The sequence below is a fragment of the Natator depressus genome, chromosome 2, assembly GCF_965152275.1.
Source record: "Natator depressus isolate rNatDep1 chromosome 2, rNatDep2.hap1, whole genome shotgun sequence".
Taxonomy (NCBI): Eukaryota; Metazoa; Chordata; order Testudines; family Cheloniidae; genus Natator; species Natator depressus.
Genome location: NC_134235.1, coordinates 190,216,360 through 190,232,999, shown reverse-complemented (window position 1 = coordinate 190,232,999; position 16,640 = coordinate 190,216,360). Strand labels below are relative to the sequence as shown.

At 40.1% G+C, this 16,640-nt stretch overlaps 1 protein-coding gene across 1 annotated transcript in view; it reads right to left on the bottom strand.

Moving 5' to 3' along the window:
- The window catches only part of OSBPL10 (oxysterol binding protein like 10), a 179,568-nt gene that overhangs the window by 6,733 nt on the left and 156,195 nt on the right, over positions 1–16,640 (bottom strand). Inside the window, exons 9-11 of the mRNA XM_074945619.1 lie at positions 5,958–6,144; positions 4,129–4,311; positions 2,218–2,371 (exon numbers count right to left, since the gene is read on the bottom strand). Of these exons, the coding sequence (XP_074801720.1) occupies positions 2,218–2,371; positions 4,129–4,311; positions 5,958–6,144 (524 nt within the window). The remainder of the gene's footprint in view (positions 1–2,217; positions 2,372–4,128; positions 4,312–5,957; positions 6,145–16,640) is intronic.

Here is a 16,640-nt window from a genome sequence, read left to right as displayed (position 1 = left end):
ACTGAGTGCCTCTGGGTGAAGATAACAAGGGAAAAGAACAGTAACGATTTTATGGTGGTGGTCTATTATAGGCCAACAAATCAGGAAGAGGAAATGGATAGTCATTCTACAAGCAGGTAACAAGATTAATACTAGCTCATATGTGTTAGCTAATGAGGGATTTTAAATTCCGTGATATCTGTTCAAAGACTACTGCAGCAAAACGTAATATGTCCTGCAAATTCTTAGTGTGTGTAGGGGACAGCTTTCTGAAGCTGAGGAAACTACTAGAGGGTCATCCATTTTGGATCTGGTTTTGACCAACTAGGATGAATTAGTTGTGAACATAAAGGTGATCAGGAACTTGGGAGGAAGTGGTCATGATTTGATAGAATTCAAAATCCTATGGAAAGGAGGACATGAGAACAGCAAAACAGCAGATTACAACTGACTCAGAATAATAGTAGGCAAAGTCTCACAGAAAGACCAATTAGGAAGAAGAATCGTTGAAGGGGGCTGGCAGTTCTTAAAAGATGTAATACTAGAGGCTCAACATCAACCTATCCCAACACAGAGGAAAGATCAGAAGAGCCACCAGAGGCCAATGTGGCTGCACAAGAAGCTTTTTAGCTACCTAAAAAGCAAAAGGGATACATACAGCAAATGGAAGGAGGGGCATGTCACTAAGGAAGTATACATGGGAAAAGCGCGAGTGTGTAGGGACAAAATTAGGATAGTCAAGGCAAAGAAGGAGTTACAGCTGGCAAAAATGTTAGCAACAACAGGAAAGGTTCTTCAGATATGTCAGACAAAACAGAAAGATCAAGGACAGTGTAGGTCTGCTGCTCACTGGAGAAGATGTGCTGGTAATGGAAGATGATAGGAAGGCAGAGCTGCTCAATGCCTACTATGATTCAATCTTCTCACAAAAAACAACATATGACCAGAAGAAGAATAAAGTTACCATAGACAATAAAGGGGAAGGGATGCAGATTGGCATAAGTAAAGAACAAGTCAGAGATCTTTTGACCAACTTGAATGAATTCAAATCAGCGGGGCCAGATGCTATTCACCCCAGGTTACTGAAGAAATTAGCTGAAGAAATCTCTGAGCCACTGGCAATAATATTTACAAATTCATATGTGACAGGAGAGGTCCCGGAAGACGGGAGAAGGGCTAACGTAGTGCCCATCTTTAAAAAGGGGGAAAAGGAGGAGATGAGGTACTATAGACCCGTCAACCTGACTTCGATACCTGGGAAGCTACTAGAGCAATGTATAAAATATTCAATTTGCGAATACCTGGTGGATGAAGGGGTGATCGCTAGCAGCCAGCACGGATTTACCAAGAACAAATCATGCCAGACCAGTTTGATTTCCTTCTTTGACAGGGTAACTAATTTGGCGGATAAGGGAAATGTGGTGGATTTCAGCAAGGCTTCCGACACAGTCCCACATCATATTCTGATAAGTAAGCTGGAGAAATGTGGACTTGACAGAACTACCATTAAGTGGATACAGAATTGGTTAAACCACCACAAACAAAGAGTAACTATTAATGGAATGATGTCAGATTGGAGGAAGGCCTCAAGTGGGGTCTAACTGATCGCCATATTTGGGGTCAGGAAGGAATTTTCCCCTGGGTCAGATTGGCAGAGAGCCTGGGGTTTTTTTGCCCTCCTCTGCAGCATGAGTTACTTACAGGTTTAAACTAGGGTAAATGGCGGATTCTCTGTAACTTGAAGTCATGATTTGAAGACTTCGGTAATTCAGCCAGCTGGTAGGGGTCTATCACAGGAGTGGGTGGGTGAGGTTCTGTGGCCTGTAATGTGCTAGAGGTCAAACTAGATAATCACGATGGTCCCTTCTGACCTTAAAGTCTATGAGCCATTGCTGAGCATCAAGCTATTTGCTTTAAATGGCCAAAAATACGAATTTAGATGTCTAATCATAGAGGCCAAATTTATAAAAATTCAGGCACAAATACATTTAACCAAAGGCAGGCAAAAGACTGCTTAAAAAGGAGAACAAGGTTTACAAAATCTAAAATAAATGTCTGATGATTGTTTTTTTAGGAGTCAAAGTTTGGAAAGATCAGAGAGATTTAGTCAGTCACAATGGTACATACCAAAAGCTGATTTTAATTGTTTGCGCGCGCACACTCCTCACTGTACTCTGGAACTCCACTACATTCCTATCTTAAAGCAACAAAGAAATGCTTTGGTGTGATTCACATTACCTCGTTGGTAAAATATTTTGGTTTCCAGGGTGCATTAATAGCCACACGTTGCCTCTCCTCTGCTCGCTGCCTCTCCTCAAGACGGTGTTTGTGCTCCGTTGCTGCATCGATATTGCCTTCTTTCAGGGAGTTGGTGACATGTTGCCAAAGATGCCTGAGTGATTGATCACAGATAAACACAGACAACATGGAATGAGAACTCCTCAGCAACAGTAAAGTACCTTGTAAAGAGGAATATACAATTGCAGGATAAACTTGCCAGTTCTTTTTCACATAATGATGGTGTGTTCATTATCTGGCACTCTACTTGTACCATCTCAAACAGACTTCGAACTATCACTTTTTTAATCCTTTTCATTGTATTTTAAAACATACTGTTAACTACTTTTACTGCAGTAATGGCTTAACATGTCTATTGTTTATAATATTTTAAAGCTCAAAAATACATGTATTTTCCCCCTATTTAGCAAGTGTGAATTCTCTCACCCCATCGTATTAAACTATGAACCTGATTTTCAGATGTGTTCAGCACTCAATATCTGGCTACTTCATTTAGGTGCCTGAAGGGGAGCTGTTGGGTGCTCAGCTCTTGAAACCTTGGTCCTACATCTTCAAATCAACATGACAATTTTTGATAACTGCTTTGTGTCCAGACCTGTATGTAGCTCATTAATGAAAATATTGTGCAGTGTTTGACTTGTGCGCTAGTTAGCAGAGGAAGCACACCACAGTCCTTTTGCATCTGTTACTTTAAAAAGCTTCTACTTCTGAACTACAAAGTAGTATATTAAAAGAACTTTGGAAGATAAAATGTCAAGGACAGTCCCTACCAGGTTACAATAATGTTCAGTTTAGAACCAAATTTGGTCCTTATTTGTTTGACAGTGTGCATACGAATGAAGTGTGTGTGTGGCCAGCACAGAACCCCAATTTAGAGTGCAAGTAGTAATGTTGTGCAACATGTAGAAAAATGGACCAAAAGCTGTCAGAACACTTAAGTTCTTCTGCTTCAGGGCATAACTTTTGTTATGTAGAATTTTCAGTGGTGTTTAAGTGAGCCATTATTTAAAACTGATTAAATTGTGAGTAATCAGACACCGACTGAGTATTTACAGTCCATCTGCTAGTGTCAAAAATAAAACAGATACACAATGGAACTTCTGGCTTCCTCAGTCACACTTTTTTTTTCTGGTTAGAAGACAGCAAAAAAAAAAAAAAAAAAAGCATTTATGAGAGACGGAGCATGTCTATTAGCTAGAACATTTCATCTGACCAAGTACACCCATTTGTAAAATGGATAGAATGTATTCATTCATTACAAGGTGAAGCTTCATTCATTCAGTCATGCTCTTTAAGATTCTCTCAAATGGCAACTAACAGGTGCAACATTATGATTCGATAAAGTATTGATCTTCTAGTGACAAATACGTAAATGAATATTTACAGTAAATTCTAACACAAGTTCTCTGATACAGTGTGTTAAAAAGTCAGGTAAAAGGTGTAGATGCATGACGATTTTTTAAAGTATTTTTAAGTTGTGTACAGCCAATAATTCTAATATACAGCTGTGAGAAATAGAGATGAAACTGAATATGCAGAAATGACAATTCAGCAACTCACAATGAAGCAGACATAGAAACTGCATTGATTACCTTTCATTTTTAAACTTTACGAAATCCGCACGACCATTTTTTCATTTAATAACTAAATAGCAGTTATATTGCAGTTTATGTATCAAATGTTGTTCTGAAAAATCTGCGTATGCAGCTTTCACTACTCACTGCCTATGAGAATTTACACTACCCAAAACAAGAGCTTGACTGGATCACACGTGAATATGCAATAGTTGCTTCCGTATTAAGTTTTTGTCTAAGCTTCATAAACAGAATTCTCTCATGCCCATAACCTCACCTTGATTCAAATGGACCTTGTTTTGCTATTGGTCTAATCTTTTTTCGGATAACGGGCAGTTTGGTGGTGTCAATCACTTTGGTTTCTCCATTGCTGTATGTAAATTCCAGTGTGCCATTCCATTCTCCTTGTGCCTTACACACGATGGTATTGGTGGGATTGTGTTTCACTTCTGCTGTAACCCTAATTCCAATATGACAAAAAGCAAAAATAAAATATATAGTTTACCTTAGTGCCAGCATAGTAAAAGGACTTTAATCCACTAAATTCAAACGGGAACAGGTGCAAACAAGGGCTACTAGGATGATCCGAGGAATGAAAAAATTACCTTATGAGAGGCAACTCAAAGAGTTTGACTTGTTTAGCCTAGCCAAAAGAAGGCTGAGGGGAGATATGATTACTCTCTATAAATACATCAGAAGGAGAAATACCAGGCAGGGAGAAGAATTATTTAAGTTCAGCATCCGTGTTAACACAAGAAAAAATGGATATAAACCGGCCATCAACAACTTTGGGCTTGAAATTAGGCAAAGGTTTCTAACCATTGGAGGAGTTACGTTCTCGAACAGCCTTCCAAGGGGAGCAGTGGTAACAAAAAAATTTAACTAGCTTCAAGACTGAGTTTGATAAGTTTATGGAGGGGATAGTATGATAAGACTGCCTACAATGGCATGTAGCTGATCTGTGACTGCTAGCCGCAAATATCTCCAATGGCCGGTGATGGGACACTAGATGGGGAGGGCTCTGAGTTACTACAGAGAATTCTTTCCCCACATATCTGGCTGGTGAGTCTTGCCCACATGCTCAGGGTCTAACTGATCACCATATGTGGAGTCAGGAAGGAATTTTCCCCTGGGTCAGATTAGCAGAGAGGGGGGGGTTGCCTTCCTCTGCAGCACAGGTTACTGGCAGGTTTAAACTAGTGCAAATGCTGAATTCTCTGTAACCTGAAGTCTTTAAACCATGATTTGAGGACTTCTATAATAGACCCCTAACCTCTGGCTAAGTTACTGGAGTGGGTGGGTAAGGTTGTGGGGCCAGCAATGTGCAGGAGATCGGAGTAGATGATCATGATGGTCCCTTCCGACTTGAAAGTCTATGACTCTGAGTGTCCAAGCAATTTTAAAAATCAACTGAAAACAGATATGTTTAAAGTAAAAACAGAAATCTGACTTTGTTTTGTCAAAGAGAGCAAGTGCAGACTGTGTGTGGTATATCTGTGCTGACATATTCCAGCCATAGATCTTCTAGCATATTTTCCTCTCTTTCCCTGGCATAGCTGTGGCTTGAGTTAAAAATATGCATCAGTCTGGGTTTTCAGTGCTAACTCAGAATTTGTTTGCTATAGTGGACTGGAGATACATTTAACATTGTGTTAAAAATACATCCAGATTTTAAAGCTCAAAATCTGATCCCCCAGAACGTTAACATTGTTACATACTGATGTGAAAGGTCCCAGATTCAAAGTATCTATATTTGTTTTTTCAAACCTACAAATCACATTTTAAACAATTTTCTTAAATGGAAAAGCATTTATGGGATAGGTGATTACCTCACATAAACCACCTTGGATGCTGCTGAACTGGTTTGAGAACCAGCAGAAGGAGCACACTCTGGAATGAGGTGCTGGCAGATACAGGAAGGTTTTGTTTTATTTTTTAAAACACATGATAAAACACTTTATAAATTCAATTTGGCTTTTGCATATTAATTACACACAAACACACCATACAATTTTACAGTAATAAATACAGAACACTGAAAAAGTTTTCAAGTACACTAACATACACTACAAAAGGAAGCAACCCGACAGACAGCAGTTTCAATACCTGTGAACTTTTCCTCCATAGAAAGGCTTGGTGTGGAATGTGACAGTAGCAGAATAGCCAGTCTTGGCACAGTTAATACTGACTTTACCTCCAAGCTCCACCCACGGAATGGTAAGTATAGAACGTGCATAGGCACTAGGCAGTGTGAACACATATTCTTCCTCATGTTCCATTAAGTAAAGAACACCTAGGAGAAAAAGGTTGGAAAGTGAAATGATACTAATGTATTGATGAAAACATGCAGCCACTGGCCAATTATTACCAGCAAATGGTCATTCCCGCAGTCAAAGTAATAGGAGACCCTCACCATGAAGTCAGAGTGCCTCTACCAGTAAATCTCCCTCAGAAGAAATCTACTCAAACATAAAAAGGCATGCCTTCAGTTCTGAATTTTAACCAAGTGATACTTCAAAATGATACAGGATAATTGCATTTGCTGATAACATAGGTTATCAATAAAACGTAAGTACAAACTGGTAAGACCAAGAAAAAAAAAATCTCATAAGAACCAACTCAGTAAGTCTGCAATACTTTGTAGTTCTCTTTACCCCCATAAAAAAAAAGAAAAGAAAGCCCTTTTGGGAGAAAGAGCCCTAAGGAGAGTGGTCTGCGGAAGGAAGTCATCTAGAACTTTGCTCTCTCAATATCAGAGACTTTCTCCCATGCATTCTTTCTAGGCCCCGCATCCAGTAATAGAATGCACACTAGCCCACGTACAGAACACATTCACCCCTGCCACCACCTCCCGCCAGTCCTCTCAACTCCGCTCTCCCCTTTGATTTGATTCTTTTCTATATGGGGTCTTATGCTGTCCTCATCGCTGTAGTATTTGAATGCCTTCCATCAGGACATTGACATAACCAAACATCTGCCACATGTGGTTTATTCTCTCTCTCAACCTCTCCCCAGGAGAAGCCTGTGTGCAGTGTAGTTCCCTTCAGTTCTCCTTGGGATCCTACCTGGTGCCACCTGATCCCACCCTGCTGCACTAGTTTGCTCTACTCTTTGCTGCATGTGTGACTTGTCCATGGCAGCCGGAGCAGCACTTTGAATCCATCTGGCCACAGCGAGAGCCAGCAGCAGCAGGGTGCAGGAATCTTCACAGCTAGCTAAGGAAGCTGGGTGCTGCTCCCTGCCAAGTCAGAGGATCTCTGCATCTGAGGCTTGGTCCACACTACCCACCCCTCAGCGACGTAGGTATACCGACCTAGCACCCAGTATAGAGAGGGCGGGAGGGCTTATCTCACTAATATAGATACCGCCTGTTGGTTGGGGGGGAGGGGGAAAGAGTATCTACACTGACAGGAGAAATTCTCCCGGCAGAATAGGTAGCGTCTTCATTAAGTGCTGCAGCTGTACCACTGCAGTACGGTTAGTGTAGACAAGCCCTGAGCCTCTACCACCACTTTGAGTGGTTCTGTCCCATCATCACTGTGGGTGGGTTTTCAAAACAAAGGACGTTTGTAAAGTACAGCAAATTGTGAACAATACAAATACATGCTGCATACACGGCACATAAATTCTGCAATACCAAATAGCCTTGGTCCAATAAGAGATATTATCTCACCCACCTTGTCTCACCAAATACCCTTAGCAGTTCATCTTAGGAAAGGTCAGTCATCAAAAACAAAGTTAGTTTATCGACTTTGATTTTAATGCTTCTATTATTTTTCATTTTAATAGCTTCCTAGGAGCCAAAATGGTGACTTTGGAAAAAAAACAAAAAAACAAAAAAACTTTGCAACAGAGATTTTAAAAAAATAACCCAGCACACCACTACATACTTAGAATTCAGAGGATCTCTGACCATCAAACAACAATTTTAATGCAAATTGGATGGAAAAACCTTTACAATATCTGTTTGTGGGAGGGATAGCTCAGTGGTTTGAACATTGGCCTGCTAAACCCACGGTTGTGAGTTCAATCCTTGAGGAGGCCATTTAGGGATCTGGGGCAAAAATTGGGGTTGGTCCTGCTTTGAGCAGGGGGTTGGACTAGATGACCTGCTGAGGTCCCTTCCAACCCTGAGATTCTATGAATTCTGTGTTTAGCTATGGAACTGTATTAGTATCAGCCATTTTCCTCACAGTATTGGGGAAAGTTCACAACATAAAATTAAATTAGTATTTTATTTTTGCAAATATAAAAATATACTATCAGTACAGGATATAAAGACAAACCTAAACGATTCAGATTAAAAGAAGGAGTTCTGCTATAGCATTATTTAAAATGTGGTACTCCAACGCATTGGACTAGGCAGAATAAGGAGTTTAGTCACTTCAAGCCTGGAAGTGTTCCCTGAGGCATGTAAATGTCTCTAGCAAACCATCATTGCTCTCTGGAGCTGCTCTTGTTACTTCTGTACGCTCAACCTGCCAATCATGAAACAGCCAACACCTCTATTTCCCTAAGCGAGTCTGACACAAATGACCTGGAAGATGTATGAAAGGTGGGACAATGCAACAGCACAAGCACAGCAGAGTGATGGAGGAAACTATTTTTAACCATCGCATTGGATGGTCAGAAGTTTCCACTTTGCATGCTGTAATCTCAGCACCACCATGAATAAATACTGACAGTATGGAAAGTAAGAATGAACACATTTAACAAGCAAGCTGTGTGTGTAGCTTTTTTTTCTTTTTTTGGGGGGGGGGGGGGAACGGGGATGGTGGGCAAGCCTCATTGGGTGTGTCTACACAACAAAATAAAAATTGTGGCTGGTATGTGCCAGCTGGCTCGAGCTGTGGGGCTGCTTCATTGCTATGTAGACTTCAGGGCTTGGGCTGGACCCCAGGCTCTAGGACCCTGAAGGGTGGGAGGGTCCCAGAGCTCAGGCTCCAGCCTAAGCCTGGAAGTCTACACAGCAATAGAACAGCCCGGCAGCCTGAGCCCCACAAGCCTGAGTTGGCTGGCATGGGCCAGTAGCTGGTTTTTTTTGCTGTGTAGACATACCCATTGTTTGCATGTGTGCAGGAACACCCCTTTCCAAAATGTTACAAAAAAGCTGAAGTACATACTTTGCTTAGAATGACTACAGGAAAGTTTACATGGGAAGAAACCACCACTACCACGCTGAAAATGTGCCATGTAATGGCAATTGACATTCCTGTACCTAAACGATTCAGATTAAAAGAAGGAGTTCTGCTATAGCATTATTTAAAATGTGATACTCCAACGTGGCAATTGACATTCCTGTACCTCCTACTAGTGACAGCCTTATTGCTGAAGAATTACATGCCTAAGCTGCAGCATAAACACAAACCAACATATGATCAGTAAATCAGCATTAAAGCATTTCATTCTTAACCAAAAAAAAAAAAAAGCTTAAATTTTACAGACATATTATCATTTTAATTTTTAAACCATACTTAATGTATCTTCCATAATTTTCTTTGACTACTTGAAAAACTCCAGGCTGGCTTCCCATTTTCATCAGATTCTGCTTAATCGGAGAAACTGTTTCAGGGTAAACCAATGAAAGGTATTTTATTAGCCAGAGCCTCATATACAACAGGTGATAGTGCCTCAGTTATTTTTTGTCCCCATAAGAGTCCAAACATGGGCAATTTAGGCCCAGCTCCTCAATGGTATTTAGGTGCCTAACTTCCATTGGAAACAGACACCTAAAAACCTTTGAAGATCTGGGCCTTAGTCTCTCTCTCTCTCTCTCTCTCTCCCCCCCCCCCCTTGTACAGGCAAGTGGCTTTATTTACAAACACTTTTTTTTGCCATTTAGGTTCGATCCCAACCCCACCAACTGGCAAAGATTATCACACTGTGTACAACAGTCCTGTAGAAGTCCTGTCCCAAAGTTTGACACTAATTAGTTATTGCAGGGACGTACCTGAGCACTCTGTGGTGGCTACTTTAAAATAAAAAGATACTTTCACTGATGCATTTTGAAAGATATCTTTCTTTATCCCCTTTTCACACCACCCAAGAGATGGTTTTCAAATTACAAGGTTGCAAACAAATAAGGAAAAATACATGGTAGCTTAAATTTTGCTCTTACCTACTAATTTTTTTGGCATACATCCCTCGAAACACATACTGTATTAATGCAGAAGGAGAAGTGGTCTCAGCTCCCAATATAAGTGTACTTTCAGTAAGATGACCATCACTCAGAAATCCCTGTTTTATAATTCCCTTACGCAATCATATGCATTTCACAGTTCATCCATTCTGCAAAGGGCCTCTCCCTATTTGGACTTTCAGTCTGCTGTGCTGAGCACAAGTACAGTCTTCTTCAGAATTATTAGCTTACAGTTCTGCTTCACATCTATTCCCTGCATTGTAGACTAATTTCAGTCCTTAAAAATTTACACTAGCTATTTTTAGTACCACCCATTGATGACAGTATCCATAATGGTATCCATGCTAGAAAATACCATCAGTAAAGAGCTAGAATTTAAAATATTGTATAAGACTAGCCATTTCGTGAGCAGAGAATAACTAGCTTTCTGCACATCATGTTAGTCTGTCACTTCTTAATGCAGCTACTTCAGTCTTACACTGGCTAATAAAAGCAAAATAAATGAGTGTTGGGGAAGAAGAGGGAGGGATTTATTAGTCTCAGAAGTATTAATGCAGCTGATACAGGTAGCCCACTGCTTTGCTTTCTGTTCCCTTTTTTAAAAAGAAGCAGAAGCTACAATTATGAATACAAATAAATAAGAAGTTTGGGAAATACAAACCTGAAGCCACTTATAAGAACAGTTCTCAGACACACTATCCATGGAGTCGAAGGGTAAAAATTTCAAAAGCAGTTAAGTCCCTTTTGAAAATTTTACCCTAAATCTCCTTTGCACATATCACAAAAGAAGAAATGCAAAGTGAATAGAATTAAACTGATGTAGGTCAATGGCTTTTCTAAGAGCAGGATCTGCTACAGCTTGGTTCTCCAGCCTTCACCAGTGCAGTTGTTCCATTGGCAGAACTGTGACACGGGAATAAAAATACATAATACTGATGGTTCACCGCTTCCTGAGAATGGTTCCACAATTTCAGTCTGAACTGCTGCAGTTTCCTCTTGCATAGGCTGGTCTCTGGGATTAGCCCTATACGGAAAGCCAGGAGACCCAGCAGTTTGACACAAACTCTGATCTGAGGATGAATGTAACACATCCTGACTGCCCACTTTTCCATGGGGAAGATTTTAACTATGGTAGTGTCAATGCAAATTCTCATATGAGTGATTGCCTAGGGACAGCTCTTCTTTAGGGAGATAACATTGTTAGTCATCACGGTACTAAGAGCTTTCTGTGTAGCCATTTTAGAATCCGATTGGGATAATCCCAGATCAGTATGTGTGCACATGTCCTGGCTGCTGACGCGCACAATCAACCATCACCAATAACCCAGGGCTGATGAGAGGACAAAATGAAAGTTCGGGAGATCACATGGAAACCTCAGGAATTTTTGTTGGCATTGAGCCAGGCACCTCTCTCCAGAACTGTTACTTGAGTGCTATGAGATTCCTGGATACGATAAAACCTGAGAGAGAGTCTCTTAACCTTTATCTAAACATCCCCATGCAGAACAAACAACTTCCTACAAAAGGCCTCCGACAGAGCACTGAGAACCAGCAACTGAACCAGCACTCTGGTCACTGCAAATCCGATTAGTTCCCCTGGAGAGGGCCTGACTGGGGGAAGGAGCGGCTAATTACTAGGTCAGCCTGGGCTGGGGAGCGCTAAGGAGCTAATTAGCCCATTAACTGCAAGAGTAGAAAAGGAGCACAGGAAGGACGTGTAAGTGACCTGGATACTATATATTTTTGGGTGACTACAATCTAGGAATATCTAGATGAAATTACTATAAAGTGGGTGCACAACTGGTTGAAAAACCATTCTCAGCAGTTATCAATAGTTTGCTATCAAGCTGGAAGGAGGATATATCTACTGGGATCACACAGGAGTCTATCCTGGGTCCAGCACTAGTTAATATTTTCACTACTGACTTGGATATGGAGTGGAGAGTATGCTTATAAAATCTGCAGATGACACCAAGCTGGGAGAGGTTGCAACTCCTTTGAAGGACAGGATTAGAGTTTAAAACGACCTTAACAAATTGGAGAACTGGTCTGAAATCAACAAGATGAAATTCAATCAAATGCAAAGTACTTCACTTAGGAAGTAAAAATTCAATGCACAAATACAAAATGGGTAACAACTAGCTAGGTGGCAGTACTGCTGAAAAGGATCTTGGGGATATACTGGATCCCAAATTGAATATGAGCCAACAACGTGATGCAGTGCAAAACAAGGCTAATATCAATTTGGGATGTATTAACAGGAGTGGTGTATGTAAGACACAAGAGACAATTGTCCCATTCTACTTGGCACTGGTGAGGCCTCTGTTAGAGTAATGTCCAGTTTTGGGTGGATGTGGACAAAGTGGAAAGAGTCCAGAGGAGAGCTACAAAAATGATAAAAGGTTTAGGAAACTTGACCTATGAGGAAAGGTTTAAAAAGCACACAAAATACATTAAAGGCTGTTATAAAGAGGACAGAGATCAATTATTCTCCACATCTACCAAAGAACAAGAAGTCATCACCAAAATCGGTAGCAAGGTAGATTTTTTTTAAAAACAGGTTAGAAAAACACCTGTCAGGGATAGTCTAGGTATGCTTGATCCTCAGTATGGGGTGGGGGGTGGGGTGGGGAGGGGGGATGGACTACATGACCTCTTGAGGTCTCTTCCAGCCCTTGAGTCCCTCTCCTGCAAATCCCCTTCTGATGCTGTATGTACTTTGTGAACTGATTTTCCTACAATATGTATTGATGAAATACACAAATGAGATGTTAGGTCAATAGTGCAATAATTAACTGCAGAAGAGACATGTGCAATTTAATGCTTTCCACTGTTTGTTCAGGGATCAATATGAACAACAAATCATTCGGGGTCATCGATGGCCTAGAGCAGTTTCCTAATGTAACAGGCTCCTCACACTTCATCTGTGTTATTCATCACATCTGTTCGACGGGGACTAAACGTTTGTTCTGATTAAGGCATAGATGATTGCAGTACATCAACAGCTTCAATGATTCACACAGTGAAATCATGAAATAGTGGCACACTAGAATCTCACTCCTATGGTCTCATGAGTGTTTAAATCATTTGTGCTACACTGTTTGTTTGACAATCCTTGAGGAGCTCTATCTAAAATATATTAGAATTGGAAAAAGCACAGAGAAGGCCAACAAAAATGATTAGGGTATGGAACAGCTTCCATATGAGGAGAGATTAACAAGAGTGGGATAGTTCAATTTAGAAAAGAGACAACTAAGAGGAGATCTGAGAGAGGTCTATAAGATCATGAATGGTGTGGAGAAAGTGAATAAGGTGGTGTTATTTACCCCTTTACATAACACAAGAAATATAGGTCACCTGATGAAGTTAACAGACAACAAATTTAAAACAAACACAACACACAGTCAACCTGTGGAACTCATTGCCACGAGATGTTGTGAAGGGCAGAAGTATAACTGAGTTCAAGAAAGAATTAGATAAGTTAATGGAGGATAGGTCCATCAATGGCCATTAGCCAAAATGGTCAGAGACGCAACCCCTTGTCTGGGCATCCCTAAGATTCTGACTGCCAGAAGCCGGGACTGGATGACAGGGACTGGATCACTCAAAAATTGCCCTGTTCTGTTCCTTCCCTTTGAAGGACTGGCCATGACCGCTGTCAAAAAAACAGGATATTGGGCTAGATGGAAAAAGGAAAGAGCTCTGAAATCCTTGGATAAAATATATTGTAAATACAAAATTACTACTACTACTGCTAAACTACTACTAATTTTTAAGCTAACTCCAGCTGTCTGAAACATTTAACTGTAAAAGCCCCACCATCCTGATAAATTAAGAGTAATTTGCTCCCATGGAAGTATGCATTCCATGAGCTGCAAAACCCACAACAGATTATTCATTCACTGCTATTAGCCGCTTTCCCTCAGAAAAAGGTGTAACATCCCTCGTACCAAATCCTTCCCAAGTTTTAATGCTTCCTTTCCAATTTTTAAAGTTATCATCTAAAAATATACACACCGTTTTTTTTTAAAAGTTAACAGCCATCTGATAACGTAAAACAAAGAAACCTACAACCCACAACAAAAGTTTCAACTCGATATTCTTTGTAAAATTAACCGTTAAACCTAATTCACAGGGCTATGAATTCTGCATCTTCATGAATTTTGCTGTCTTGCAACAAAACAATACATCACAGTAAGAAAGGAACCTCAATGGTTCTATGCTAGATATGTATTAAACATTTCCTTTTCACTAAACCATGCAAAGATTTTCTGCCCACCGCAATGTCTGTTTTGGTGGCTCTTTGCAACATATAAAACTGTATAATGTAAGAAATGGTTACTTTTGCTCCCCCTATCCTTGTAAATTTAAATCCCAATGCCATTCTATTTCAACACATCCTCTTTTTTCTTTCCATTAAAACATCAGTTATTAACCACCAGAGCGTGGCATTGTGGAAACATCAATTTTTATTTGCAATGCACCCCTGCTACTCTCATTCAGAATGACCTTTTAAGTAAGGAAACTGCTAAACTGGCTACAGTGTACAATGGTTTCATCAGGTAAAGCACTTTCTAGGTGAAAGCTGAGACACCTCATTTCACTTGTAAACCACATTCAGAGATGATGGGATAGGACAGAAAGCAACTGTGCACATGGATTTCCAACAACATCACCTCTTGCATGCTGATTTCTACCACTCCATGTGTTTGACTCATCTGGTTGATATTTACATGGAACAAAGAAACAAGACAAAAAAAACACCACCACAACACTGGATGGCCTTTGTCATCTCCAGACTGGATGTTGTAGAGTCAAAATACTGATCTACAGCATTTGTATGAAGGGATCTTATGTCATTAAACCTCACAATTATTTAAATTCATAAAGAAGCTTCTGTATTTCCGTATTCTTCTTCTTTAACATACAGACTTATTCTTGTTTTTAAAAAAGTAATTTGAAAAACCCTTGCCCCCCACAACATTATTATTGTGATGAACTGCAGGGAAGAGGTTTCACAATAACCACGGGAATATTATCGATGTATTCCTGACACAATCTAGTTCCAAGAATTCATTATACACTATGCAAATAGGCAACAGCAGTGCAACAAATCTCTCGGCAGTCACCAACAAAAACAGTCACTACGTGCTCAGAAACAAGGCTGTTAAATACATCCTGGTTTTATGTGTTCTTCAACGCACAGGTCATAACATAGTTACAGGATGAAATACAATTGTTCTGTTAAATATAGCAAGATTATGTTTGCTATCTACTGTATAACTGTCTGAATCTTGAAGTACAGCAAAATTATTTCAACTGTCTAGTGCACTATCTGAAATAGATGCTTCTCATACACTGAAAAAAACCTTCTCTAAATTTAGTATATTCAGTACCTGTGGAGAAACCTGTGTATTAACTTAAAACTATTCAAAATACAGACATAGGTCAAATTTGAGACCTTATTGAAAATACAGGGGAAATTACCTTTCCAATAACATACTGCAGAATCTAAAACTCCTAATAGTCAAGCAGAAGCTCAAGGACAACACACACACACACACACGGCATAACTTTTTAAAATATCTGTTAATGCACATGTGATGTTTCATTCCATATTCTTTATGAAAATATGCTTATTATATGAATATGACATAACCCATCTTGCATAAAGTATAGCTCAGTTATGTGAGATATCATTGGAAAGGTTATGATTTACTGAATGTAATTATCCAATTTGTATGCCTGTATCATTTCTGTATCTGAAGTTAGGAATATTGACTATGTATCCGTATTTCAGCTATTTTACTTTGGGTGAAGCCCACTGCTAACACTTCAGGTACAACAATGGAAAAGCCAGACAGAGCTCATGGCCCATCAGTGGGTATAATGGACTGCAGAAATGGACTCATGGACGCTGTAATCCTACAGAGTCAGGTGGTCTTGTCAACTGATACTAAACATTACCTGGGACTTCTTGTAACTTTCCACTGGAAGGGAAGGGGGGTCAAGTTTGGGAAACAAGGGATTCCCACCTTATGTAAATCCTATTTAAGCATAGGGAGGAAGGCAACCAGGACTCCTCCTCTCCATGACCTGTCTGCCCAAGAAGAAAGACTGCAAAAGCCCCCTGAAGGGAAGGCGGGGGGAGTCCAGACTGAGACAGGGGTCCAGTCTGAAAAAAGAAATATAACTGGAACTCTGAACCACAGAAACTTTGCAACCTGCCTGCAACAATATCTAGGGTGAGAAATACTATTTGTAACCAATTTCCTTAGATTAGTTTGCATTTTTTATTCCATTTGCTTAGTAATCTGATTTGTTCTGTTTGTTACCCCTTTTACCACTTAAAATCTGCCTTTTATAGTTAATAAAATTTGTTTGGTTTATTATTAAACCCAGTTTCTGTAATTTCTAACTGGGGATGCGGGGGCAAGAAGTTGTGCATACCTTCCTCCACATTGAGGGAGGAGGCGAATTTCATAATATATCTTTGGGTCTGCACTCCAAGGGAGGTGGACACCTGAGTGCTGTGACAAGACCCTTAAGATGAGCCTTCCCGGAATTGATCTCCTTGTCTGTTTTGTTCTGCAGGTTTAATAGCCTGACTCAGCAAGACAGGTAAAAAGGGTGCCCAAATTAGCATAACA